Here is a 27467-nt window from a genome sequence, read left to right on the forward strand (position 1 = left end):
CCCCCCCCCCCCCCCGGTACCCAGCTAACCTAGAGGTCGGGGGAACTCCAGAGCTGCTCCTGCCCTGCTCCAACCAGGCTTCAAGGGGCTACAGGCTCAGCCAGAGGCAATGGCAGTGGCAAGCAGGTTTCCTCTCCTTGCGCCTGCTCCCAGGCTGGTGGGGAACACCTGGAGGACCAGGCAGAGAGGGGAATCCTACCTGCTTCCACCACTGCACTATCTTCAGGCTGACCATGGCTCCTTGCACAGCTTAGCTGGAGTTGGGCAGGAGCAGCTCTTGGGGACTTTAAAAAGTACTGGTTGCTGTTTCCATGGCATGGTCTGAAAGGGAGGCATGTGACTGCACCACTGCACCTCCTCTAGATATGCCCCTGCTCCTCCTCCCAACCAACCTCCAACTGCTGGGCTTTCTCCCTTTGAAGCCTGACTGCCAGTACAGGTGTAAGCAGAAAGGGATAACTGAGCTGGTCTCTTAAAGGAGCAGGCCAAGTTGTGATACTTCTGCAATCTCTGCCTGCAAAATGAAAACTCACTAAAATTACTGCATGTTTCACTTTGCAAAGACAGACCAAATACAGAAGGGCATGCCTGTGGGCAGGGAGAGCTTAGGGGCAGGCAGAATGTAGCACGCTTTATAGGAAATGAGGGAGATGCTGGCTCCAGCCAGATGTGGAAACAACCAGCTCTATCTGAAGGTCAGATCCATTTGGCTAAAGTGCCCCCCTGCTCACTCTCTCTCTCTCCAATTCCATATTGCCCCTCCTGCCTTTGGCAATGATTCTGCAAAGCCACTGCAGGGTCTCATCAGCTCTGGAAGTTTCTACTGCAGCAACTGTTGTCTTCAAATTTTCTATCTCCCTGGGGTGCAATGACTGTAGTGTTATATCTGATGTGGAAAAGTCATAGAAACAGAGAGATAACAAACAGCTTAGCAGAGGTTGCCAGACCTGCTGAGAAGGTACAACAAGCCTGAAATGATAGTGCCATGAATAGAGTAACATCTAGAGTCAAGTTGATGGGAATAACAGGAAGAGAAGAGAAGCAAACAGGAAATCTCCAGACCAGGCTAAGGGAACTAGCCAGAGAGCTGCCCTTGGACAAGAAAGAAAAGGAGAATTGGGAAACTAAAGGCTGGAGAGACTGAGAAGGAAGAGGATAATAGATTGGGAAAGACTGATGTGGACTATAAGAGGAGAGACAGGAGGATGAATCCACACAGATCACCTTCCCCCTAAGAATTAAGGCTGCTCTGTGTCCGTCCTGTCTCTCCCAGCTCTTTCATTCCTTTTAGGCTGCATTAGAGTGGGCAGCAGAGCTAATGGCTCAAATGCGGCTAGTGGCTAATTCACTCAGGCAGTTTAGCTGAACCTAATATTTGCAGCAAAAGGCAAAGATCATATTGGCCTGGGTTAAATGCATGGCTTCCCCATCAGGCCTAACTCACCTGTTCATTCTGGCCTTGGTATCCACAAATAGCCTGAGTAAAACCATGTATTCTGCATTCAAAGCAGCAAGCATCCTGACAGGGCTTCAGCTGCAGGTCTCCTGTTGACTATCAAACAGGACTTGATTCATGCTCCTACACATATAATCCTTCACCTATCATGCTCATAGTGACAGGCATCAGTGATTTATCACTGCCTGCGTGCCTGGAGGGTTCCCCCTTCCCTGACAAAAATCCAACAGCTATTGATTTCCCTGCAATATCTTTATTCGGTTTGTCTACAGTAACTTATGTGCTAAGGAAAAACATCTCAGCACAAGCTATGGGGGAGCTGGGCAGCATTCTCAGGCTTTTCCCCAGCTATCCTCAGCTCAGATCATTCTGGAAGTAACAGGTAGCTTGCCTAGGCACTAGGGTGCACAGGGTATGTAGATACAAGGGGGGTGAGGCTGAAGGGGCATGCACTTTTAACTATCTACAAACAACTAAAAACCCTATAGGACTGGGCCAGAAACACTCCATGCATTTAACTGCTTGTTCCTCTGCTGTAATTTTCCCTGTTGTACAGAGGCACTGAGAAGCACCGGCTCCATCTATTCCATTTTGTCCCTTGACAGCATGGGATATTCAGCCTCCTCACTTGTTTTCCACACCATCCATCCCAGTTGAATAAAGACACTGAGTAGAGGCTGAGTACAGCCATTACATTCAAGATGATCACACATAACAAATACACTTGGCCAACTGTTTTATCACTCACTTTCCCACTCCTATGCTGAAAGCACTGAAGAAAAGAGGGCTGAGTGTGAGCATGGGGGAGGACTTTCTGTTCTGGGGTTCTGGGAAACTGTCTGTGTCAGCAAAAGTGAAAGTCAGCCATACACTGAGAGCACAGGAAACAGTATGTCATGCCTTCCAAATGCACAAAAGCAGAGTGGGATAAAGCTCTTTTGCAAGCATGGTGATGCTCATTTTCTTTGGAGCTGAAGGAACTTATACCTTTGCATATTGCTTTAGACATGACCAAGCCAAACCCTCTTCTGAAACAGTGTGCCAGGCCTGCCCCTTGACTAGCAAGGCCTTAATCAAAATTTAAGTTGAAACTGGGCCAAAATCCTTAAGTGAGATCCATGTCACAAGAAACCTGCCATCCTCCTAACACAAATATTAGCTGTTAACAACCCTGTGAGGTGAGGCATGCAATTATTGCTCTCCCCCATTTTACAGAATGGAAACTTAAAATGTCCCAAATGTTCAAAAGTGACTAGCTTCTTGGGATGCCTCAGCTTTTGGGAGCCTCAGTTGAGATGCTTTAAAGAGGCCTCATATCCCAAATGTGCTAAGAGTGGATACTCTTAGTACTTCAGGCCATCCTACAATGTCTTGAGCTGGAAACCACAAAGGCTGAGGTGTTAATATCGACCATTAACCACTTTGAAAATGTAGGCCTACGAAACCTGCTTCCAACTGTAGAGCAAACTTGTGTCAAATGTAGAACTCAGGTCTCCCAAATTCCTGGTGTAGACGGCTTCCATACACAACACAGCAAGCCACAGAAAGGTCACCACCAGCCTTATCACTGGTTTATTGATAACATTATACATCTCAGTAGCATGTTTATTATGTAAATGAGCCCAATGGGATAATGGTAGAAACACAGGTCATGGAAATCTTTTCCTGCTTTTCGAATTATATTCCAGAATTATATTACACGTTTCAAGGAGATTTCTTACAGGCTGCAATCCTCAGTGTTGTTTCATTCTTGCCAAGGAAAGAAATGGGGAAGGCGTTAACCTGGCTGCTGGGTTTTGCTTATGTTTTCCTATCCCTCATGAATGGCTGAGTCATTTTCATATTTTGGTTTCCTTTCAAAGCTAAACTAAGAGCACCGTGCTGCTGCCACGTTCATAAGCCTGATTCGCTATTGTTTTTACTCTAAGTTTAGGACTTCCAGCTGTATTAAATGAGTGCAAGACATGGGCAGGTCAGGGCCAATGCTTTTAAAAAGACAAGAACTCTTGTAATGTGCTAGCTCCCTTGGGGAAAACAAGCACGTGGATTTATAAAGCATTTATGCTCTGCTGCACTCCAGATTAGGACCAGTCTGCCTTCAATTTCTGGTCAATATGGCATAACTGACTTGTTTCATTGAAGTCCTAGTACATAAAGCACAATGCCAGATATGAAAAGTTAGTGCTCTCTATGCTCAGCCATTCAACCCCCTTTTGCTTTACCAGAATTCAGAGCATAAATTATTTTAAAGTCTTCCTAGTCAATAGACTATTCAAAAACCTCATCTGCCTCTCTGCAGGTGCAACAATCAGAGGTGGTTTTGAGACAGCAAGCAATTAACACTAACTGCATCCCAAGAGGTGCCTGATGAATTATTTGAGGAAGTGCTGCTTGTCTTTTGAAACATGCACAATGTTTTCAACAATTTAACACCATGTTTAGCACAGTATGTACGGTATGTTTAATCAACCTTAAACAGGGTAAATATGCGCTTTTATAGACCATCTCTTTCTCTATATATGTATATAGTTAGCTAGTCTATAAAGGTGCATATCTACCCTATCTTCTGACTGACTTCAGGCTAATAAGGCTAACCACCCCTCTAACCAATGCTATATGTCATTACAAGGTAATTCTCCATCTGGACCAAGTCAGTTTGGTAATACTGACACCCCTATTCTAAAGAGGAGAGAGATCTGTAACCAAAATATGGTGAAAAATAAGTTTTTAATAAAAATCCAAGCATTCTATTTTGATGTTGGCTCTGATCTGTAAAAACTGGCCATGCATTTCAGTATTCACATTTGGGTAAGTTAACGTAGCAATACCTAAGTTCTACCTACATTTTTCAGAGAGCAGTAATCTTTAATATTTACACTAGATAAAAATAATGAGGGCATGGGAAATAAGTCCTTCCTCCCCCTTCCTTTATAAAGCAGATGTAATTTATTTCTCATTTTCTCAGCTTTGCTTTTTTGGAGGGGGGGATGCTATTTTATTCATTTCTATCGCATTGTCTTTAACAAGAGGGACTCCATGTCCTACCTCTGTCTCTGAAACTATAAATATTAATCACAGAGCTAGTTATCTGAAACAATTTTTTTCTTCTTACCAATTTTCAAATGCCCTTTTTTCTTAATGGCTTTATTGCTTTACAGAAAAACAAATTATAAACATAGAGTAGAAAACCAGCAGAAATTCTTTCTTTAGCTTTAAAGTCGGTCTTGTTAATAATAATTAAAAAAGAAGTAAAAACACTGATTCATTGTAGTTTGTTCACACATTGCAGAGAACTCTCCTGCAATTGCAGGAGAGGCTGGAGTAGGTTAGCTATTCTCAGAGGTCTTTTCTATTTCCAGGGCCAGATCTTCAACGTTTGTTAACTGGAGCTAAATGAATTAACACAAGCTGAGTATCCTTTGCCCATCCTATACTTGATTCTATGATAAATCTTCTGCAGGTGTTTGCACACTGTTGAACAAGTGAAAACCAGTTTCAACCATCAGATTGCATGTGTGAAAAAACAAAGCATACAAAGACAAGTTGAATGGAAATGAAATGTGGCCTGCTTCTAAATTTTAAGACTTTCTCTACCAGCCTTATTTTATGCAGAAGATGCAGCCAGGCAGAACTAAAGCAAATTGGTTTAATTCCCTCGAGGAAACATGAACAAAATTTCCCAGCAACTTTCTACTGTGGACATGCATGAGTAGGAATATGAATGGAATGTACAATCAGTGATCTACAAACCAGTAATAAAATTAATATAAACCTTTTCCCACTGCTTTAGGAGTGACTGGGCATTGCCAATTAAGTGCCAGGTGCAGGGGGAAAGGAAATGGTAAAATAAAATAAACAAACTAGAAAATTACTTAAGAACTTAGATTGTATATTCTCTTATGCAGGGACTTATTTTCTTCATAAGTGTGTACAACACTTAACAGATGGTGGCCCCAGTCCTTTACTGGGGTCTCCAGTGGCTGCTCCAATACTAACACTAGAAAATAAGGTCTGTTAGGCAAGAGTATTCAAAACCTAACATGGATGGTTGGCTTGAAGGCAGAAAGTGTTATGAAAATGACACTCCAGAAACAATCCTTTTGTAGACCTCAATTCTGGAAATGCTTTTACCTTTAAACCAGCAAGTCATTCCACAGAAGTCATGGGGACTTGCTTAAGAAATTAAGCAGATGTTCGAGTGTTTGGCTTAGTTAGAGTCTCAGGAAGAATTAAAACCTTCTTTAAGAAAGACCAGTAGCATGAGGGGAAAAGTGCTAACTTTAGGGAAAATATAGCCGGCAGGATGAAAAAGGATCCAAATCTTAGTTAGTTTGGGCTAACTAAGATACTTCAAAGGAATGAGGGGAGCCCATAAAAACTATGTAAGGGTTGAATCAAACAGAAAACCACCATTTTCCAATCTGAATCTCAGCGTCTGGATACAGACAAAGATATAAACCTTCAAACACATTTCACTGCTTTGTGGAACTGGTACTGTAATTAACATTGTAATGTTCCCTACATCTTTTTGCTGAGAACAGCTACCATAATAGCTGGTCTACAATGGAGAGAGAAGCATGAACCAAACAAATGAAAATGTCAAAGGCAGAAGAACTTATAAAAATATTTATGTGAGATTTTCTCTGGCTCCAACCAAACCCTGTATCCATCCTTAATTAACTATAATAAACATCACTAAGCAAAGCCTCCTGGTGAGGGGGAGTTTCATTCACTGAAAATAAGCCAGTACTGAACACAAAAAATATATCCATGCAGTGGATTCCAGCACATGGCTCTGGAGTTTAGGCCAAGGGTAAAATATAGTAATTATGTCCCCTACTCCCTCCACTTCCCAGTGACGTTTTCAAAAGCTAGACTTCTATATCATAATAGGACAACTGAGAAAAGCACTGGGAAATCTGAACTAGGACATTCAGGAGCAATTTTTTTAAACAAAAGTGAGGCCAAATTTATTTTTTTAATGCATTTTCCCCCATTTGCTATCATTGCCATCCTATATAAATTCTGTTATTTTCAGGTTTTATAATGTTGCAAGCATCTACACCCATGTTGACAGCAGATCTCTCAATACAAAGTATGTGCAGCTTGGCCCTATGCCTGTACACAAAGTATCCCATAAAGTTACCTGCACAGTGGAGATAATCCTGGAAGAATCCCTCCCCACATGATGCCACACACTGCCCATGCTTCATTAGCATTGGTCCTTGGCATGATGTACATTCAAATCCACTGGTACAGGTCAGGCATGTTTCCTTGCAGGCTGTCCACACAAAACAAAGGAAAAATATACTGCATTAGCTTAAGATGTTCCTGTACAATGATGCTGATGTGTATATGTTCAGGGGTGGATACAGGGTGGTGCAGTGGTGCAGTTGCAACCCTCCTTTAATTCATGCTGCACTCATTTAGAACCAACTGCCTGGCATGGGCAGTGGTATTTCTATTCAGCCAGTGCTGAGACAGTCATTTGACTTCATGGCTGATTATCATCTCTCTCTTTCCTGATAACATTTCTTCACTCCACAGGTATTAACAACCCATTTCTTCTTTTTAATGGTCTTGATGTTTCACTATTCAAACTATCCTTTCTTCTGCAATTTTGCTGCCTGTTAGCCCTTCCTATTAATGTCTCTCTTCCATTTCACAGCCCTGAAGACTGTTTTCAGCTCTAGCTAAAAACCACAACTCAGTATAGAAATGACTGACAGTGAAGTATTGAATGCACTGTCAAGACACTCAAGAAGGCTAAATTTTGAATCTGAATAAGAGACACATATTTAACTATAATGACTACAGGACTAATCATACAGTATCTTTTGATTTATTTTGACTATTTTTTGTCTAGTGTGCTGTGTCTTTTTAAGCTCGATATATATTATAAATTCATGGGCTCCACAGTTCAGAAAGGACGTGGAGAATCTTGAGGGTAGGGAACACATTCCCTACCCTCTAACACACTACAGGGTAGGAAATGAATCCAGGCCGATCTGGACAGGTTGGAAAAGTGGGGAGAACAGAATAGGATACAGTTCAATAAGGACAAGTGCAAGGTGCTGCACCTAGGGAGAAGGAATCACCAGCATGCTTACAGGCTGGGGGGGGGGGGGACCTTCTCGGCAGCATGGCAGCAGAAGGGGATCTCAGAGTCATTGTTGACAAGATGAAGATGAACACGAGTCATCAGTGTAACTAAGCAATCAGTAAAGCTAACCACAGTTTATCATGCATTAGCAGGAGTATGAAGAACAGGCCCAGGGAGGTGATTTTTCCCCTCTGTGCGGCATTAATCAGACCACAGTTGGAGTACTGCATCCAGTTTTGTGCGCCATACTTCAAGAGGGACGTAGACAACCTCGAGAGGGTTCAGAGGAGGGCCACTTGTATGGTTAGGGGCCTGCAGGCAAAGTTCTACAAGGAGAGATTGAGGGCCCTGGATCTCTTCAGCCTCCACAAATTCATTGGTGGGGAAGGGGCAGCAACGAATAGGAGATGCTCTGTTTACCAGGGCACCCCTTAGAGTAACTAGGAACAACAGCCACAAACTGATGGAGAGCAGATTTAAATTCGACATCAGGAAGAACTTCTTTACGGTAAGGGTTGCCAGAATCTGGAATGGGCTTCCAAGGAAAGTGATGCTTTCCCCTATCTTGAGGGTCTTTAAGAGGAGGTTAGACATGCACCGGGCTGGGGTCGTCTTTCCTGCTCAGGGCACAGGGTCGGTGACTTGGTGGAAGCCAAGGTGTGTGCGTCAGGAACTGGGAAAACATCTGTTCACCAGGGCACCCCAAGGGAAGACAAGGTCTAATGGTCATAAACTGCTGAAAGACCGCTTGAGACTAGACATAAGGACAAACTTCTTTACCATCTGAGTCTCCAGAGTCTGGAATAGACTCCCCCCAGAAGTGGTGCAAGCATCTACTCTGGATACCATTAAGAAATGCTTGGATACTTATCTTGCTGGGGTGGTCTGACCCCAGCTGACTTTCTGCCCCATGGGCAAGGGGCTGACCCTGATGATCTCATGAGGTCCCTGCCAGCCCTAATATCTATGAATCTATGAATTGTAAGGCTGTAAAGGACCTTGGAAGATCATCCGGTCCAGCCCACTGCAGCAGGCAGGAAAGTTATATAAATCTAGCAAATTAGATTGCAATAGTTTAATTTTTTTATTTGATCTTAAACTCAATGATCTATTGCTAGCTCCCTAGCATATTAGTTAAGCTTCTAGTTTCACTTTAACTGGAGAAAAATATATGCTGTGTTTTATGTGATGTGTCACACCATCTGCACCTCCGTTTTCAAAATCCTATATCCAGCCATGTATATCTCCTGTTGGAAGGCTATGTTCAAGGAAGCATGCCCATTCATAGAAGCAGGTGGTGAAAGTTGTCCTTTACTTGAAATATTCTACAAACTGATTTTTTTCAATGCGCTTAATTTAAGGATCCATTGAAGTCAACAGGATTTAAGGGTCAAATTAGAGCCTGGGAGGCTACATTTATCAAATGTAACCTGATCCCTTGGTTTCATGTAAATATGAGTTAAGAAGGAAGACTTTCAACTTCTAAACATATGTGACTGAAGGGGAACCTGAAGAATAAGTCCCTGAAAAACCTGCCAACTAAAGACCCGTGGACACTGCAGAAAATCCACTTAGCTGGTCCCATTCACTAGTTATACCTAAGCAAACTCCAGCATCCTTGTAGAATCCAGGTTCACAGTTCCCCACGCAGTGTCCATTCTGCAGTTGCTTTGTTGCATCCCGGCAGATGTCACAGTGGTCAAAGGACTGAGAGCATATCAAACAGTCTGGGTGGCACTGCACTGCCATGAGAAATAAAAGACAAGAAAGAATCTGTCAACAGTGCATGGTTTGGCACAAGAAGGTTAGAAATGGCATGTGCACAAGAATCAGATCTAGAGCCATCATTTGGTTCATCTGCCAAAGGGTCAAGCCTCTTTTTCCCAAAATAGCACGAGTTACATGCTGTACCACCATATCTTACTCTGTTAGCGATGAAGTTACTAAGAAGTTAATGGGACTCAGATTAAAATACTCAAAAGTTGGATCCTAAGTGATTTGGGCATAGTTACACAATATCATAACCATTTCCTCTCTATTTGTGTTCCAAACATACATCTCTTCAGGTCTATGAGAAGTCTCAAAGCTTGTGTGAACTGTCTGAAAAAGGATTTCCTTCACTTCTCGATTTTTGTTTGTTTTTGGGTGCGTAATAAATAATGAACTTTAAAACGTTTGATCTGAGAAGCCAACGGAGCTGCTCCTGCAATCACAGAATGTAAAACTGTGAACACATTTTCTTTGTCCACTGATAAACTATTAACCAAAGTGCCCAAATAAACCAAAGTAAGTTGAGTGCAGCAGGAACAGCTGCCAATATAAAAAATTAGGAATCCACAGATAAAACCTATCAACTATGAAATTTAAATGAAGGGAAATGTCAACACCTTGTGGAAAAATTAATTTATATGCAAAATTACCCTATAGCAAAAGCCACTCTAACATTTCCAGACAGTTATTAACGGGCACTAATTCAGCCTGAGGCAAACTTGACATGGGCATTTCAAAACAAAGAGGTTCCCTTTTTTTTTCAAGGAAATTAATCATGAGCCTATAAACTTCAAAAACCTCATCACAGCTTAAGAAGGAACACTTTTCTTTGTTACATGATTCCTTATATTAAAAAAGGAACACAAAACATTTCAAGAATGGCCCTCCCCTACCCCCAATTACCGATATTTTACTGTCTGTCAAAAGAAAGCTACTAAGGGTCTAATCCAAACCAAGTGAAGAAAGTGGGAGCCTTTGGCTCAAGTCTTAAACCTAACCTGAAATCTTAATTTAATTATACAGGTAGGGGAGTAATTACAAAGCCATGAACAGAACAGAAGCAGAGAAGTTAAAAATTGAGATAGGTATCACAAGAAAGTTGATAAAATTGAGGAGAGTGCGGAATGCAAGGACTGGATTGTATATCTGTTACTAACACTAACGAGCACCCACATAACCACTCCTACCCAAACTACTGGGATAACCAATGTGAGTAATGGCTGGATAATCAAGTTACAGCTATAAGCTTGTTCTCCCCCTTCAGGTCCCTCCCATACCAGTGTATCACTTAAAAGTGTTGACAAAAAAGTTAACTTCATTTCCTATCTTTAGTTCTGTAAGTCAGGGTTATAGAAGTTAATACCCTGTTCAAGGACAAGTGGGAGAATCTAGCAGTATCCTTGTAGAGAAATGCAAATAACAGCAGAAACTGCTTCAAACAAATACCTGATTTGCATTGTGGGCAGCAGTCTCCCTTTACCTCCACTGCCAGGCTGCCCAGTGGGCAAGACGGACAAGAGCGGTGATAGCAGATCACCTGGGTGTCCCGGCATTCACATTCTTTGCACAGGCCTTCTTTCCATTTCTCTCCATTCTGCACAAGACAACATTGAATGTCTGTGTTACTGCTCTGTTCTCACTGCAGAGATGTGGAGTTCTGCAACAAGACTGAATCCCCACCACGTTGCATGTTATAAGCCACAGTGGGTTTGACAGCTAGTCTAGGACTAGGTATCATATCACCAGTAATGGGACAGCCTTTGCACAAGATAGATAGTTTTTTGATTTACAACAATCCCAAAATAAACCAGCAAATCTAACACAGGGGTAATGATCATCAGCCCTATTCTTACAAAACAGAAGGAATATTGCTGTACCAGACCATATCAGCACTCCCATCTTGGCGAAAATCCTGTCCCCAAGAACAGCCAGTAGCAGATACTTCAGAGAGAAAGGTATCTTTATTTTCCTACAGACTGGGAAAGTTACTTTGCCTAATCATTGCCAGTTAGGTGTGGGCTCATGGTGCTTTGCTTGCCATGGAATCTTTTATTGCATCCAATGTAACGTTATACATTCTCATTACACATGCAAATAGATGAGCCGTTTTTAAACTTTCTGTGATCTTGTTCTCAGTTATACAGAGCTTTGTATTGCTCTGTATTGTGGAATTGCTTTCTTTTGTCATTTCTAAGCGTACTGCCTTTCAGTTTTATTGCATGCCTCCTTGTTCTCACATCATGAACAAGAATAAATAGTAGGAACACCTGTTTGCTTTCTCTGGTCTTTCCTAAGTAGTTAGACTTAATTTAGACCTCACTAATGTATCTTACAGTTTCCAACATCCCTTCCAATGTTCATCATTCTTTGTTGGGAATGAATTCCATCTGCCCTTTTGCCTAACTTTATCACCCCAATTTTCTGTAGGTCTGATTAATGACAGAATTTCACATCATCTCAAAAGATTACCACCGCACTGACCCGTTCTGCAGTTCATTAACAATAATTTTAAATAAAAACAGTCACATGACAGTGTCTACAGTCACTGTTAATCTTTTACCATGGGAAAAACAGACAGATCAAAAGGTTACAATCTTCTTTCAGAAAACACTAGCCTGAGGACAGGAACAATATATGCTCCTTTCTCTATATCTAGCTAGTTTCACTAGCCAGTGAAGAGGGAAACAGGACCATTTCATACCTGTTCCCTACCTTGTCTGGGGGGACCTGTACCTATGGGACCACTAAAATAGAACCATTTCTTCATTTAGTACATGCAACTGTGCTAAGCCCCAGAATAGGTGGATGGTATATGCATGAACCAGGCAAAGAGTGATGCTTAGATGACTAGAGATCCTTTGTGTGGATTTCTCTAGTAAAAAAAGCCAGTGGATCCAACACAATATGCAATATACTCACCTTGATACGCTTTCCCTCACTTGTATCAGAGAAAAAAATCTAAGAAAGGAAATAGATAAGTTGCCGTTTAGAAAAAAAACACATTAATTTTCCATTGCCCACATCTGTTAGAGCTTTTCATCTCTACTTATGTAGTAATAAGCAGCATTACTCATTTGTCAGAATCATGTAAGATCTGCTATTGCACATCAACCAAAAAAAAGTAAGAGTCAATTTTAGAAAAAATTTCTTGAAAATATACATAAATAATGGAGTCCTATTGCAGAAAAAAATGCTCAATAAGTTATGCATTCAAAAAGTAAGCTTTAACGGTGCAGTTCGCAAAGGAATGTAATGAAAGTTAGACATCTTAAAACTGGGGGAATGCACTGAAAACTTAGGGGTATGTACATTAAACAATAAAGAGGCATGATAGGGGAAAGCAAGCAAATTTAATAAATGTAATAAAAAATCTTTGATAGATATACACAGTGCAGAAAAGTAAAAATAAGCAGATTTTATACAATGTAAAAAGGATAAATAATATCAGTGGAGTTTTCCTTTGTAAGTCTCAACTAAGAATGTTCTCGCTAGACCTGTAGGACACAGCCCATTTTCCAAATCTTCACAGGCTTACCACCCTGCACTGCATATTCCAAATTACTGGGCTACTTACATCTTTGGTATGTTCTTTGTAAACACAGTAACTATCACTTGAAACACATTCAGGACAGCACTTTCCCTCTAAATGAATTAATTCTTCACCCTGTGGAGAAAGGTTGGAGCAATACAGATAGAATTAGCATTACCTAAACACACCATGGAATGCAGAGACAAGAGAGGTTATTGCACTGGAATGCAATCTTCCATATCTAATTTCACCCTTATCTTTCCTACATCCTACTTCATCTCTGTTTGTACATTCCAAAAAATGTGTTTAACTAACATTGTGGTTGTTGAACAAAACCCAGAAAAGGTCAGGAACTTCACCAAAAAGACCAGTGCTTTGTCCCTGGCTTCTTTTATCATGTTCTTTGTTTTATTTTTTGTTCTTGAAGAAAAAGATAAAAGTTTTAAGATCCTCATGGGAGAGCTTAAAATATATAGGATTTTTAACTAAGATAAAAAATGCAGCACTTGCTTACATCTGTGTAAATCCAGAGAACTTACTAAAGTTATACCAGTGTATCAGAACAACTACTTAGCTGTAAGACATAGCAACAGGGCATCTGTCTGACTGTTCACAGTCTATTGTGTATGAATGGAGGTGAAACACTTATGGGAGAAGAAAGGTAGTCTTGTGTTTAAAGAGCTCAAATTATAGACTCAAGGGAGCTAGATTCAATTCCTGGCTATGCCTGGGTTTTCTAGGTGACATTTTATTTCACAGAATCATAGAGAAGTAAGGGCTGAAAGGGATCTCAAGATGTCATATAGTCCATAGTTTCTTAACCTATGGTACATGTACCCCTGGGGGTACGCAAGACACAGGCAGCAGGTACGTGGGTACCCCAACACTCACTCTCTCTCTCTCTCTCTCTATCGCCCCTTCCTCCTCTCAAAATTATGGCAAAACACTTAAATTTAAATAATTTGGCATGCCGCACAAAGCTCTCCTAGCTTTGGCCAACATCACCTCTAGCCCAGGTACATACTTGAGTTGTGCACCGCTGGTGTAAAAGGTGGCAACCCTTCCCCCACCAGATCAGACATCTGTCATACCACGGCCTTATATACACAGCCCTTCTTCCAACATCTGGCACACATTAGTCTGTAAATATAAAATCTCTTGGAAAATTGAGTGTTGGGATACTTATTAAAATTTTCAGAAGTTAGAGGGTACTTGCTACTTAAAAGGTTGATCTAGTCCAACTCTCTACCTGAGGCAGGTTATTTGTATAAGATAGTTTGGTCTCTATCCAAACTATCCTATACAAATCCACTGTCTAACTTATTAGCAAATCTACAATCAACCCTGACACAGTACAAGTCATAACACCCAAACCTGCCACAGGTAAAGCAGCGGACCACAGCAGCCAACGTTCTGTAAAACGTTGTTAATATACGTTCAAAAGATCCCAAATCCCTGTTACAGAGAAAATCAAAAATCCCCACAGCCTACACTGATCTGACCATGGGGTAAACTTCCTTCCTGGCCTCAAATTTGCAGTAAGATTCCTTTGTGCTATTACGGTCATAAAAATAGACCTTCAGATAGCTGTAGATGTATGAAAACAAATCAGAACAGACACTTTAATTCTAAAGGAGAAGTGGCCGTGCACAGACCTGTACCAAAAGAACAATAGGTATGATTTCACAGCTCATTTAGCTAGTTTGGGGAAAAACTGGTGCGATGAAAGGATATTTCCACATTACTCAGTCTTGGGGTAGTTTAGTGATTCTCCACCTTCTTAGATTCAAGGCACCCCTCAGAAAATGCCAGCTCTTAGCTTTCACTTATTTCTTGACTGAAGGAAAAGAATAGAGCAATTCTTCTGTCGAAAAGAACTCAGAAAGACCACAGCAGGTCAGAATGGTTTTAACACTATGGACTCCTATTTGAAATCTCTAGGTTTATCTTGCGAATCATGTTTGCACACCTACCATGGCTAACTAACACTGAGTGGCACCTCATGGCACCCTTGAGAAACTCTCAAAGCACCTCAGGGTAATGACTGTGAAAGCCTGGCCAGACCTACACTTGAAATTTAAATGACCAAATTAAAATAACAGTGCATCTTGCACAAGAATGCAAGATCATGACTGGAACCATGCAAAACAGAGCAATCCCAATTGGTTTCATCTTCTGTGATAGTTGCAAAGGTACCCAATGTTTTACTATGCTAAACTATTCATAAATATCCTCATACCCCTACGTGACTGTATCCTGGTTGACATATTCCCCCTTAATTAAGGCATATTTCTCAAAACAGGCATTCAATGTCTGTCTGGGGTTTTGCAAATGTTTCCATATAGACCATCACCATGCAGACTATTGTAAATGTAAATTCTAACCCATTTTTAAAATTATTATCCAAAGTACAGTGTCCTGTCATTAATGCCCCAAGGTATTTCGTTCAGTCAATCAAGATCCATCTTCAGTCAATCAAAACCCATCCTACTTGATTAAAGTGTAACCTCCGGACTGATCAAAAGCTTGCAAAAACAAGTTTCACACCTGGATAACTAGAAACAAGATCCTCGCAGTTAGCAATGGTAATGTGATGGTCCCATCCTACCTCCTTTGTTCAGACTTTAATTGACCAACTATCAAGAAGGAATGCTTTGAAACTGTACAATTAAACAGTATAAGAACAAAACAGAGTTGCCAAGAAAGTGTGTGCATTCCAGGAGAGACAGAGAAATCATTCTGTACCCAGCCATTCACCTCCTGAGCAACAGATCCACGCTCAGTGTAGGCTGACAAGACTGAAAATGGCTTTCTGCCTGCATCAGTGAAAAACTGTCTTGCAGTTAATAAAGACTAGGACTTTTAAGATAGTTCACTTACTGAATGTAGGAGAAGAGTCTCTTGCTGTCATTTAGTTTTTATAGTTCGTGTACAGTATTGCTATTAACCAAATGAGGTGTTGTATCAATCCTTAACTGCATTAGGTTTGAATCCCGCTTTTGACTGCAACACAGGGTGTCATGGCATCCAGGCTGAAAATTACTGGCCTAACTGACCTCCAATTATGAGGAAGTTGTTCTGCATATGAGTGATGCTAAAAATTACTGGCCAGCCAGTGAGGTTTCCTACAAATGGAGTGAAGAAAAGAATTCACCTGGTGAATTCTTAAGATTACATTAACTGTCTTTAGATTCAAAGGCATCTACGAGTCCACCCTGGTGTGCCAAAACTGAAGTTGGGTTCTTCCAGGGCTCAGAAGTGAGAGGCACCCTGCAAGATAGGTAGGTCATTTGTAACAAGGAGTTACTTATTACATTCAACATAAAGAATGCTGGAAGGAGGTGAAGGGTGGGAAGGGCAAACTGAGGAAGAAAATGCCTTTGTACACATTCAGATATACAGATGCACTACTTCAGATCTCCCCGATATTTCTGGTGCACAAAAGTAATTAGTGTAGCCTGCCAGGAAAAGAGAAATGCAGTGCAACACAAGGACTTAATTTAATTTCCTCTTTTTCTTCCTAATATCAGGGCCATCCTGGAAGAGAACTAGGTGCATTTTAGTTAACAGCCCATTCATCCCTCTGATGTAATGAGATACTCCTGGGATTGATTAGACAGTTTAGAGACAGATTCCAAAGTGGGATATTATCAAAATACAGTATCAGACATTCTTAGGTAGGGCTCAGTCTTATCTTCCGCCACCCATAACCTGTCCTTTTCAGAAAGGTCCCTGAATGCTGTCTCTATAGCACTTCATGGGAGGGAAGGTGGGAACTAATATTAAGGATTATGAGATGCTTCTGAAAATTAAAGTGCTTTTGATTGAACAAATTGACTTCAGCAACCATGCTTTCACAACACGCTAGGCAACTTCCCGGGGAGACTCACAGCTGATCTGCTGAGAATTCATGTTCTAAAATTAGCACAAAAATCATCACTGACAGATTCACTCAACCGTTCCTGGAAAGGTTTGCTTGAAAGAGTTTAAAAACTGAGCCCTAGTTCCAGCCATGTAATGCTGATATGCTACATCTAGCTGCCTGGGATTTGTGTGGCCTCATTATACTTTACACAGGGTTGCGTGACTGGAAGATTAATAGCCCACTCATGAAGGTCTGAATCCTAGAGTCTCCCAGCTTTACTGTAGCTATGATTTACTGAGGTAGGTGTCTAAAAATCACTAATTTTGTTGGCAGAGCTGAACCCCAGAGAGGTAGAGGGAAAAGTGTGAACCTCTCTGCTTAAAGATTAAATATTTCATTTAAATAAATCAAAGCAGATCCTGTGCTGCGGAGATGGCATAGGGCTGCCACAGACCTGATAAAGCTGCTTCACCTTTTGAAGATGTCATGTGGGATGCAAGTCTTTGGGCAAAGATTTTTTACTTCCTATATTTTAGGACCATAATTCTTGTCCAATATAAGGGGAATTTTTCCCCCATTCCTTTGGATTGTTGTATTTTACTGATTTAATGGTAGCACAGGGCATCCTGAAATCACACCACTTATTCAGATCCCTAACCAGAGTTTTAGATGCCTAACTTGGCGCACAAAGGTTTGAAAACACTGACCATGGACCTCACTTTTGTGATGTTCTGAGTGCCCTTAACTCCCACTGAATTCCATGGAATTCAACAAGAATTAAGGGTACCCTGTATTATGCAGGATCTGTTCCTAAAGCAGGACACATTATCTCCAACAGAAAAGGAAAGAATCTACTTTGTCGGTGCAAATTAAATCTGCTACTTTATATATTTGCTTATGAATCAGCACATTTATTATACTTCTGTAAAGCAACTGGAAACTTCGGACTGCCTCATATTGGGCTGAACCCTGAAAGTGGTAAATTTGTTTTCAGCTACAATGCAACATATTCCAAATGGTACTTAATACTGGCTTCTTTCTCAAGCATACTAGTGAGTATTCAAGATCTGATTTATAGTGTAACTGTAATATAATTAGTCATCTTCTCTTGATGAAAGAAGTAATGCTTTTGCTAGTGTGATTTCCCATAAGTCTCCTCATGAACCCTGCCTCATCATTGTATGAGGAAAGGAGGCAGGTCAGAATATCTAGCAGCTAATAACTTTGTCAGTATTTTGTTTTGTACTTTTAGCAAAGGTCAATGGTAAAGTTCTTCACAACTACTTGCAGAACTGGCTGTATCTGATCTACTCTGTCCACACCAAGTCAACTCTTGGGGGGGGGGCACGTTTTCATTGAAACCAATGACAGCTGTTGAACTCAGACATGTGCTTGAGCTTTAGTTACAAAGCAGAAGGGGCCAGTGATTAGAGACAAACAGTGATTCACCTTAGCATCCTGTATCACAATGCAAAACAGCCAAACTGCCTGCCTTGTCCATCCCTGAATCATAGAAAATTAGGGTTCAAAGGGACCTCAGGAGGACATCTAGTCCAACTACCTACTCAAAGCAGGACCATCCCCACCTATATCAACCCAGCCAGGGCTTTGCCTAGTCTGGTCTTAAAAACTTCCAGTGATAGAGATTCCACAGCCTCTCTGGGTAACCTGTTCCAGTGCTTTACTACCCTCCCAGGGAGAAAGTTTTTCCTAACATGTAACCTAAACTTCCCTTCCTGCAACTTGAGACTATTGCTCCTTGTTCTGTCACCTGCCACCACTGAAAACAGTCCAGCTCCATCCTCTTTGGAACAAACCTTCAGGTAGTTGAAGGCTGCTTCTCCCCCCCACCCCCACAGTCTTCTCTCCTCCAAACTAAATAAGCTCAGTTCTCTCAGCCTCTTCATATAAGTCATGTGCCCCAGACCTCTAACTATTTTCATTGCCTTCTGCTGGACTCTCTCCAATTTGTCCAAATCCTTTCTGTAGTGGGGGGTCCAAAACTGGACACAGTACTCAGGATGTGGCCTCACCATTGCTGAATAGAAGGGAATAATCACTTCCCTCAATGTGCTGGCAACAGCCCTACTAATGCCCGGTATGCTGTTAGCCTTCTTTGCAACAAGGGCACATTGTTGACTCATATTCGGCTTATTGTCCACTGTAATGCCCAAGTCCCTTTCTGCACAGCTGCTGTTTAGCCAGTCAGCCCACAGCCTCTACTGGTGCATGGGATTGTTCTGTCCTAAGTGCAAGACTTCACACTTGTCCTTATGGAATTTCATGAGATTTCTTTTGGTCCAACCTTCCAATTTGTATAGGTGTCTCTGAATCCCAGCCCTACTCTCCAGTATATATACTGCTCCCCGCAACTTGGTGTCATCTACACACTTGCTAAAGGTGCACTCTATCCCATCTTTCAGGACTTTGATGAAGATATTGAACAAAACCATCCCCAGGACTGACCCCTTCGGCATTCTACTTAATACCAGCTGCCACCTAGACATTGAGCCATTGATTACTACCCTTTGATCCCTACAATCCAGCCAGTTTTCTATCCAATGTAAAATCTGAAGTCCATTTCCTCTCTATCTTCTGCTCAGTGCTTTTAAGGCAGAAGGGTAAAACAGGAATTGAAGGATCTACCATGACCAGATTCTTAAACTGTGTCAAGAAAAGTCAATCAATTAAAGAAAAAAATAGGATTTCATCTGTATGTTTTAAAAGAAGAAATCGTTTCTTACCCAGGCACACTCCACTTTGGCACACTCTGCATTCTGGCAAGTGACTTGCCCTCCATCACACATGCAGAACTCACAGTGAGTGCCATTCCACATCTCACTGTGGTACCTGACGATGCCTTCAGATAAGCAGATGCCTTTGGAAGATACACACTCCTCACAACACTTCCCTGGACGCTGCACTTTGTTCTGATCCTAAAAAACACAAATATTTACTGAGTTCTGTCCCCTGAACCATCATTAAGTACAAGATGAGTGATACATATAGCCTGATCTGTATATCTGACTTACCTTCTCACAGGTGATTGGGGCACAGGCCTGTCTTACACATCTGGCTTCCCCTCTATGACATATACAGGTAGTGCAGGGATTTCTCTTCCATTGCTGACCATGCTGTCCAAAGAGAAGATCCATACTTATGTGAATAATAACAATCACTGATATCCAAATCAGGTTCTACAGTGTATATTTTTCATTGGGCACACTGGGTTGCATGTGTGTGCCCATATCCAAGCACAGTATTTTTTAAAGAAAGAAGATATATCCCATTATAAGCAAATATAAAGAAAAAAAAGAGAAGACTAGGTAGACTCCACAATGTGTATATCTCAAACTGTTAGGAAACAGTCACTAATCTTCCCAAGAACTTAATTATTATTATGAACAAATATTTATTCATAATAAACCTTCCTTTGTATACATCACTAAATATATTAAATGCATTCCAAGTGATACAAAGAATGATATGACTACAGTAGGATTCATCAATCATTTCTGCTTTTCCCCTTTAAAAAGACGGATACATAGTAAACACCTTATCTACTTATCTACTTCACCCTGTCAACCTGGTCACTGCTTGCCAACAGATTCCTTTCCTATTTTTAATCCCTTTCAACTCCTTTACCTTCCCAGAGAGAAAAGGCAGCTGTTGCATCAAGTTAGTTATGCCGGCTAGAAGTCAGATGTGAGGGAAAGGAAATCGGAGAAAAGTCAGTACTTAGGTCAGGCTGGCTTTTGGTGTGGTTCATCAAAGGTTACCTTGTATGCTTCTCCAGATACAGAGCAGGGTTTTGGAACACATTCTGGACAACATTTTCCAGGAGTTACAATCATAACTTCATCCTAAAGATGAATTGAAACAAAAAAAAATAACTGTTTGAAAATTAAAACTGTGGCCTAGTAGTCCATGCCTGTAACTTCCATGCTAACCAGCAGCCACTCAGCCCTGAATTACAGTAAAAAATGTGGGGTCTTCTTTATACTTTACCATCCAAATAATGGACTTGGCACAAAGTTATCCTCCAAAATAGCAGATTTTGGGTTTCTTTAGATAGCCAGTGACTTAGAAACCAAAGAAGAGAGAGAGAGGTACATGGTGTAGATCAGGGCTGTCCAACCTCTGAGTGGCAAGGGGCAATAAGGCACAGGGTTACACTGTTTCCCCCCACGGCAGGGGTTGTGGGGAGCCCATGCAATGTGAGCCATCAGGACTCCCTGGGTTCTCCCACCAGGCAGGCCTGAGGAGCTTTCCCTTGCAGAGTTACAAGATCCTGTGCTATCAGGAAGACTGCATGATTCTTCCTCAGTTCTGGCTCAGTCAAAGAGCATGGAGGGCTAAGAACTAGCAACCCAGTTCTATCTCTTTAATTACACACACTACTACCTTACCTCATGGACAGTCACCAGAGGGTGTGGTAGCAAAATCTGGTAGTGCTACCGTCACTAGAGGGTGGGTAGCAAAATCTGGTCCTACAAGCTCTTTGAAGAAACAGAAAAAACTGACAAAATAGCTGATTCCCTCCCTTGAGGCAGATAACAGGCCAGAGGCAGGATCTGAAGGATGGCAAAATGACCACTTTCTACTGATTGCCATTTTGCCAGAATTAGCATCTGGGAGAAGTTTTTCATTTGTATGTTCTGGTGGGAAATGGGACCCAGAAGCAGCAGTACAAGTATAACTACAAACAATGCAGAGAAGAGCAGAACAAGAGGGAGTGGTACACGATTGTTGCAGTTGCTACTAAGGCCTTTTCCATTACAGCATCTTGTTAGGAAATCTACGGAACATTTTCCGAATTACCTAAGAGGGAGTTTTGCTGTATTAACTTGGATGCTTTTAGCTGATTATTCTAGACATGTCATGACAACAGTGTACTCATTCCAGTTTTTCCAAATTAAGGTTTAATGATTAGCTGACTAAACATTACTGTAACTGATCAATGAATAATATGTGTACATTTGGGGGGGAATCCAAATCTTGCATAAATTTTCTTTAATACACAGCACTTAATCTCCAAATATTAATTACACATCTCAGCACAAAACAGCAAGTGCTTAGTATGCAGAAAAACAGGTGGGCTTTCTTTCAAAGGCCAATGTTAATTATATGAACACCTGGGCCCCTGGTATATAGGTGGGTGAGCATTAAAAGAAGAAAGGGTTTGTAACAGGGGTTTTGCTTTCTGCAATGCTATCCTGGCAACCTGCTTAACCACATCTCACCCATCACAGGAGCTGGATTTCTGGGTTGATTACTGGAATGCACTAGGTGGTTAAAAATCAAGATAACTGTAGTACCCTGAGACCTAGAGTAGAGCAGAACAATGGGAACTCCCAAGGAGCAGATTTTGCAAAGGAGTCAGCAATGCAGAATCACAGAAAAAAAAGGTTGGAAGGGGCCTTGGGAGGTTACCTAGTCCAATCCCCTTCTCAAGGCAGGATCATTTGTGTCTAAACCATTCTACAAAAATGTCCGTCTAACCTTGCACTTAAAACATTCAGTAGGAGAGATTCCACAGTCTCCATACATGATCTGTTCCCCTGCTTTACCAGCTTAAAAGTTAAAAAATTCTCCCTCCTGTATAACTTAAATCTCTCTTGTTGCAATTTAAGGTCATATTGTTTCAAACAAGCTTGGGAATCCTGGGAAACGTGACCTAAGGAAACCAATAAAAAAGAAATCCACCATTATCTATTGCAGAGGTGCTTAGCCTGCAGGTCAGATCCTGCCCACAGAGCTCAACTGCTCTCAAATATCCAGACTCAGGGGAGCCTGGCAGATAACATGGCCCTGAATGTCAGATCACACCTGGGCATGAACAGATCCAGGTGTGCAAGATTGGTCTTGTGTGCTGGATCACACCCCACAACCAACCCCAAGTAGAATCCAGATGGGGGGGTACCACTGATCTACTCCACTCTCTTAGCACTTCTTGTTTGTAAACTAACATAGAATACAATTCATTAAAGCACTGTATACTGTGGAAATCACTCTAAGTATGCTCTAGATTTTTTATATTATCCAGATATTGATAAGTTAATTATCAGTGTTAATTAGCATTTGGAATGTATAGATTTGAGGGAATGACAAATTAACATTTTAAGCAAAAAGCTGGGAACCAAAAGCACTTTCATTCTGTAATATGGGTGATAATCAGGGATCCGGGTTTTCCGTTTCCCACAGAAAAAATGGAGAAAAGCACGGATTCCCTGTTTTTATGGGAGAAAACATGGATTTGCCTTGTTAGCAGAGAAATCCTCAGATTCTCCGCTTTTGCAAAGAGCTCTCGCAGGCTGCCACAGCTCCAGCCTGCAAGAGCCAACTGAAGAAAGGGTGGGAAACCCCCAGCCGTGCCTGGAGAGGGAGCAAAAGTGGGGAGAGCAGGGCCTGAGCCTCTGAGGCAGCCAAGGCTGGGCTCAGGCTCAGACTTGTCCTTTGCCCCTGGAGCCTAGAGGTAAGTGGGGCTATGGGGCAGGGCTGGGGAAGATGGCTGGGGCCTGAGGGAGCAGGGGGTGCTACCAGCCCCAGGCGACACACCACAGCTGGAAGCAGGGCCATGCGGTGAGGGCAGAGGAGATCCGGGGGGGCTGTGAGGGGCTTCGCAAGCAAGTGATGCGGGGCCAAGTATGGTGGTGCCCGCCACTTGCGGGCCGCACACATGCCACCCAGCCACCTGCCCAGGGGAGGGGGAGGAGGCGGCTCGCATGCAGCTGGCTGCACAGCTCTGCCCCCCCACTCCCACTACCAGCACGCAGCTGCTACCACCCTTCACCACCACAGAGCCATGCAGCCAGTCGTGGGCCATAAGCAGTGCTGCAGTGGCGGCTGCTGCATACAAGCCCCCCTTCCCGCCCCCCGGCTGGGCGGCATGTATGTGGCCCACACACAGTGGTTGCCACCGCATGGCTGCTGCCATGCCCTGCACCACTTGCCCACAAAGCTATGCAGGTGGCCGTGGGATGCTAGTGCAGGGTGCAGTGGCAGAGTTGCAGTGGCGGCCTCTGTGTGTGAACTCCTTGTCAGGCCGGCCAGCATGTGTGGCCCACAGAGTAGCACCCTGGCCCTCACCCCCTGGCCCTGCTCCTGGAAGTGGGCACAGGGGCATGCTCTCCCCTTCTTGATCTACCCCCCAGCACCTTCCCTTTTGCCCGCCCTACACCGCCCCTTCCCCCACACACACTTACCTGGGGTGGGTGTTAGTGTCTGTGTCTGCACGTCTGTGCCTGCGTGTCTGTCTGTGGGTCTGGGGGGCTGTTGTGAGGGGCATCAAGAGAACTGTTGAGACTGTGGGAGTGCAGGGCACCAGTAGCACTGGGAGGAGGGCTGGGGGGGGTCTTTACTTTTTATCACAGATTTTGGGGTTTTAATCAGAGAATTTGCAATTTTTAATCAGAGAAAACCAGGATCCCTCGTGATGACTTCTGGGGTGAACATGAGCAAGTAAGTAACCTACCAGTGTTACTGGCTTCCAGGTTTTGGTACTAAGCATTACAGCAGCGTATCACCCCTTGGTGAGATGTATTCTAGAGCTGATTCAAGATTTTTAATTCAAAGCATTTCTTGGACAAAAGGATGACTTTTTGGCCAAAATGGTCATCTCATTTGAGAAATATCCATTTTTTATTACATCTGGGGACTTCTTAACAAAAAATTACCAACCAAAATACTTTAGCTGAAAACTGAAATGTTTCAACAAATCTTCTGAAGAAACATAAGTTCTGTTAAAACTTTTCTGCTTTCATCAACTTTTTTTTGGAACAAAAATATTTCTTGACCAGCTCTACAGTATTCACAGTATTAAAAAAGCGAAAGCAGAGTTCACAAGTTGATATTATAACTTTTCAGATTAGATTCATAAGCACATACATGGCAAAGTTCAGGGGGTCTTTTTATTTGGTAGGTTGGCTTTGTTGTTTTATTTTTAACACTTCAAGGAGTTCCTTTTCCTAATGCTTTTTCTCCCAGTAGTAACTCTTGACAACATGATCTTGTGAAAAGTGTCCACTTCCCACAAAAAGAGAAACCTGACAGTGCTGCTCTTACCCTGCTGCACACCACAGGCCGACATTCTGCTGTGAAGCACTGAGTTGCTCCATTCCTGCAGACACATTTGGAGCATGGGCTGAGCTGCCACTCCTCACCATCCTGGAACATTTGGCCGTCAAAGGAGCAGGACTCTGAGAGACATTTAAGACATTCTGTGTTTCCATTTTCAGCCTTCCTTTAATTCTCTCCCCCTCCTCCCTCCATTACACATCTTTAATCTCAGATCCATCCTTTCCAAGCTTTAGGAACTACGGACCACTTAAATACCCAGCAATAACAGCAGAGTATGACTTTTCTTGCAGGCCCCAACTGGCTGCACAGCGCAGTGTTCACTGGTACACAAAATACTTCCGGTTTTCCTCCTTCCGCCAGTCAATGAGTTATGAATTTGTGGGAATATAACAAAGAATTATAGATACATGACTCCACCGATAAGCATTTTCAGCAAGGAAGGAACATTCCCCTGAAGGTGAATTATACTTATTAGAATACTAAAATACATGCCAGCAGTGACATTTATTTATTGCCAGTTTGTTTCTGATAGCATCTGCAATGCATTAGATGTTTCCTGAACACAAAAAAAGTAAAATTCTTGCTCCTATAAGCTTCTAGCACAGTCTGGTCACTCCTGTCCTTACTGATGTTTGTGGGCAAAAGACTTCATCTTGAAATTGCCACAGCTGGCCTTAGAACATACTCCAAGATCTAACATCTGTATATAAGGTTACTAGCCATAGGCGGTATGCATCTTTGCACAGTCCAATAAGTCCCTATGGCTACAAAGAGACTAGTCATCATCTAGTCTAACTTCCCGTATAACATAAGACTTCAATTTTCACCCTGTTCCTCTAGTACTGAGTTCAACAATTTGATATGACTATGGCACATCTTCCAGAAATACATCTAGATCCTGACTTAAAGACACCGAAAAATGTCTTTTCTCACCAATTTGTTCAAGTAGTTAATCACCACCACTGTTTGTTCCATATCTCATTTAAAATTTGGCTGGCTTCAGCTTCCAGCCATTAATTTCTGTCATGCCTTTTGCTCCTACTTTAAAGAGTCCTGGTATTTTTATCTCAGAAGATGCTATGCACTATAATGAGGTTACATCTCTTTTAATTTTGGTAAACTAAACTAACAAAGTCTCTTACTCCAAGGCACTTTCTCCATTGTGTACTGCTTTGCAGCCTCTCCAATTTCAACATCTTAAACTGCAAACATCAGGACTGGACACAGTATTTTGGTACAGGTCCCTCTAGTGACACGTACTGAGATAAAACCACTTCCTTTCTCCTACCAAATACTCCTATCCATGCATCCAAGGACGGCACTAGCCAGTTTGACTACAGCATTACACTGGTTAGTTCATGTCAAGTTGCTTGTTCTCTGTGATCCTTAAATCGTTTTCAGAATTACAGCTTCCAAGGGCAGTGTTCCCTAGGTTGCAAGTACGCCCTGTATTCTTTGTTCCTGCATGGTGTCATTAACTATTAAATTGTGGCTTGTTAGCATGGGCACAGTAAACTAAGTGACTCAGACTGTGCTGTATAACCGCCCTTTCTTTGCTAACTATCACTCGACCTATCTTTGTTTCAGCTGCAAATATTAAAGCAGCACAGATTTTATATTTACTTCCAAATCCCTGATAAAATGTGGAATAGCATCAGGCCTAGAACCAATCACTATGGAACCCCACTTGAAGTGTTCACCCTTCTATTATGATTGACAAGTCTTCTGGCAGGTGCTTTTGGAGGTCTGTCAGTCAGTCAGTCCCTAACTTAGTATGCAAATTATTCAAGTAGTTTAATACTATTTTTTAATTATTATGTTGCATGGTACTAAGCCAGACACCTTGCAGAAGCACCTTCTAGCACATTGGTGCAGTGACGCTCTTCAACCACACTTGTAATCTCATCAAAAAATGAAGTCAGGTTTCTCTGACGAGACAATTTGTGTGGTGTCGACTGTGCTGGGAAGATGTACTCTGAAGAGTACAACTGCTGACACTCAAATTTTACATGATTCCTTTACATGATATTTTGCATTTTAAGTTAGCTGAAAAGTTGAGCCTGTTCTGCTTGGGTATCATAAATTATGCCACGGTGTAAGAGGCAATCTTATGCCACTGTGTAATGGACAATCTTGTCACTTACAGAGCAAAGACAAAATCCAGCTCCAATACCAAAGGCTTCAACTCCACTGGATTCAGGCACATCGTAAGAGATTCCCTCATTTACAGCCAGGCATTTGGTTCCTAGGTTCTATCAGGTGTATTAAGTATGCAGCTACAAAAGCATACCTAAGTTTTATGGCACTGGGGAATTTCAGTTTCTGAAACAGTTTTTGTGCAAGTTTTAAAGATGACATAATGTGTCTCAAAACTCAAAGGCCTGATTTATCGGCAATAAAAAACATCAATAATTCCACCAGTATTCAGGAGGCTTTGCCTTTTAGATTGAGGCTGGGATTTCACAGGCCTAACTCTCATTTAATTTTAATGGGAATTGGGCATTTAGATGCCTTGGGTCGAATCTGAAACCTCAGCCTTCATCAACACATAGATTCATAGATTCATAGATTAAGGGTCGGAAGGGACCTAGTAGATCTTCTAGCCCGACCCCCCGCCAGGGCGGGAGAACAACAAAAAACCCCAAAAAGAGAAACGGGACTCAAA

The 27467-nt window shown here is 42.0% G+C and overlaps 1 protein-coding gene across 5 annotated transcripts in view; it reads right to left on the reverse strand.

The window, feature by feature from the left end:
• Nucleotides 1-27467, reverse strand: part of FRAS1 (Fraser extracellular matrix complex subunit 1) — a 468008-nt gene that overhangs the window by 207796 nt on the left and 232745 nt on the right. For all 5 annotated transcript variants that reach the window (XM_019516785.1, XM_019516787.1, XM_019516786.1 and 2 more), the window contains exons 6-14: nucleotides 24788-24921; nucleotides 20503-20586; nucleotides 19756-19857; nucleotides 19468-19659; nucleotides 12904-12993; nucleotides 12249-12287; nucleotides 10776-10923; nucleotides 9158-9301; nucleotides 6603-6737 (exon numbers count right to left, since the gene is read on the reverse strand). In XM_019516785.1, coding sequence (XP_019372330.1) covers nucleotides 6603-6737; nucleotides 9158-9301; nucleotides 10776-10923; nucleotides 12249-12287; nucleotides 12904-12993; nucleotides 19468-19659; nucleotides 19756-19857; nucleotides 20503-20586; nucleotides 24788-24921 — 1068 coding nt within the window. The remainder of the gene's footprint in view (nucleotides 1-6602; nucleotides 6738-9157; nucleotides 9302-10775; nucleotides 10924-12248; nucleotides 12288-12903; nucleotides 12994-19467; nucleotides 19660-19755; nucleotides 19858-20502; nucleotides 20587-24787; nucleotides 24922-27467) is intronic.

Source organism: Gavialis gangeticus, unplaced genomic scaffold (assembly GCF_001723915.1).
Source record: "Gavialis gangeticus isolate Ggan-Ray unplaced genomic scaffold, GavGan_comp1, whole genome shotgun sequence".
NCBI classification, from domain to species: Eukaryota; Metazoa; Chordata; order Crocodylia; family Gavialidae; genus Gavialis; species Gavialis gangeticus.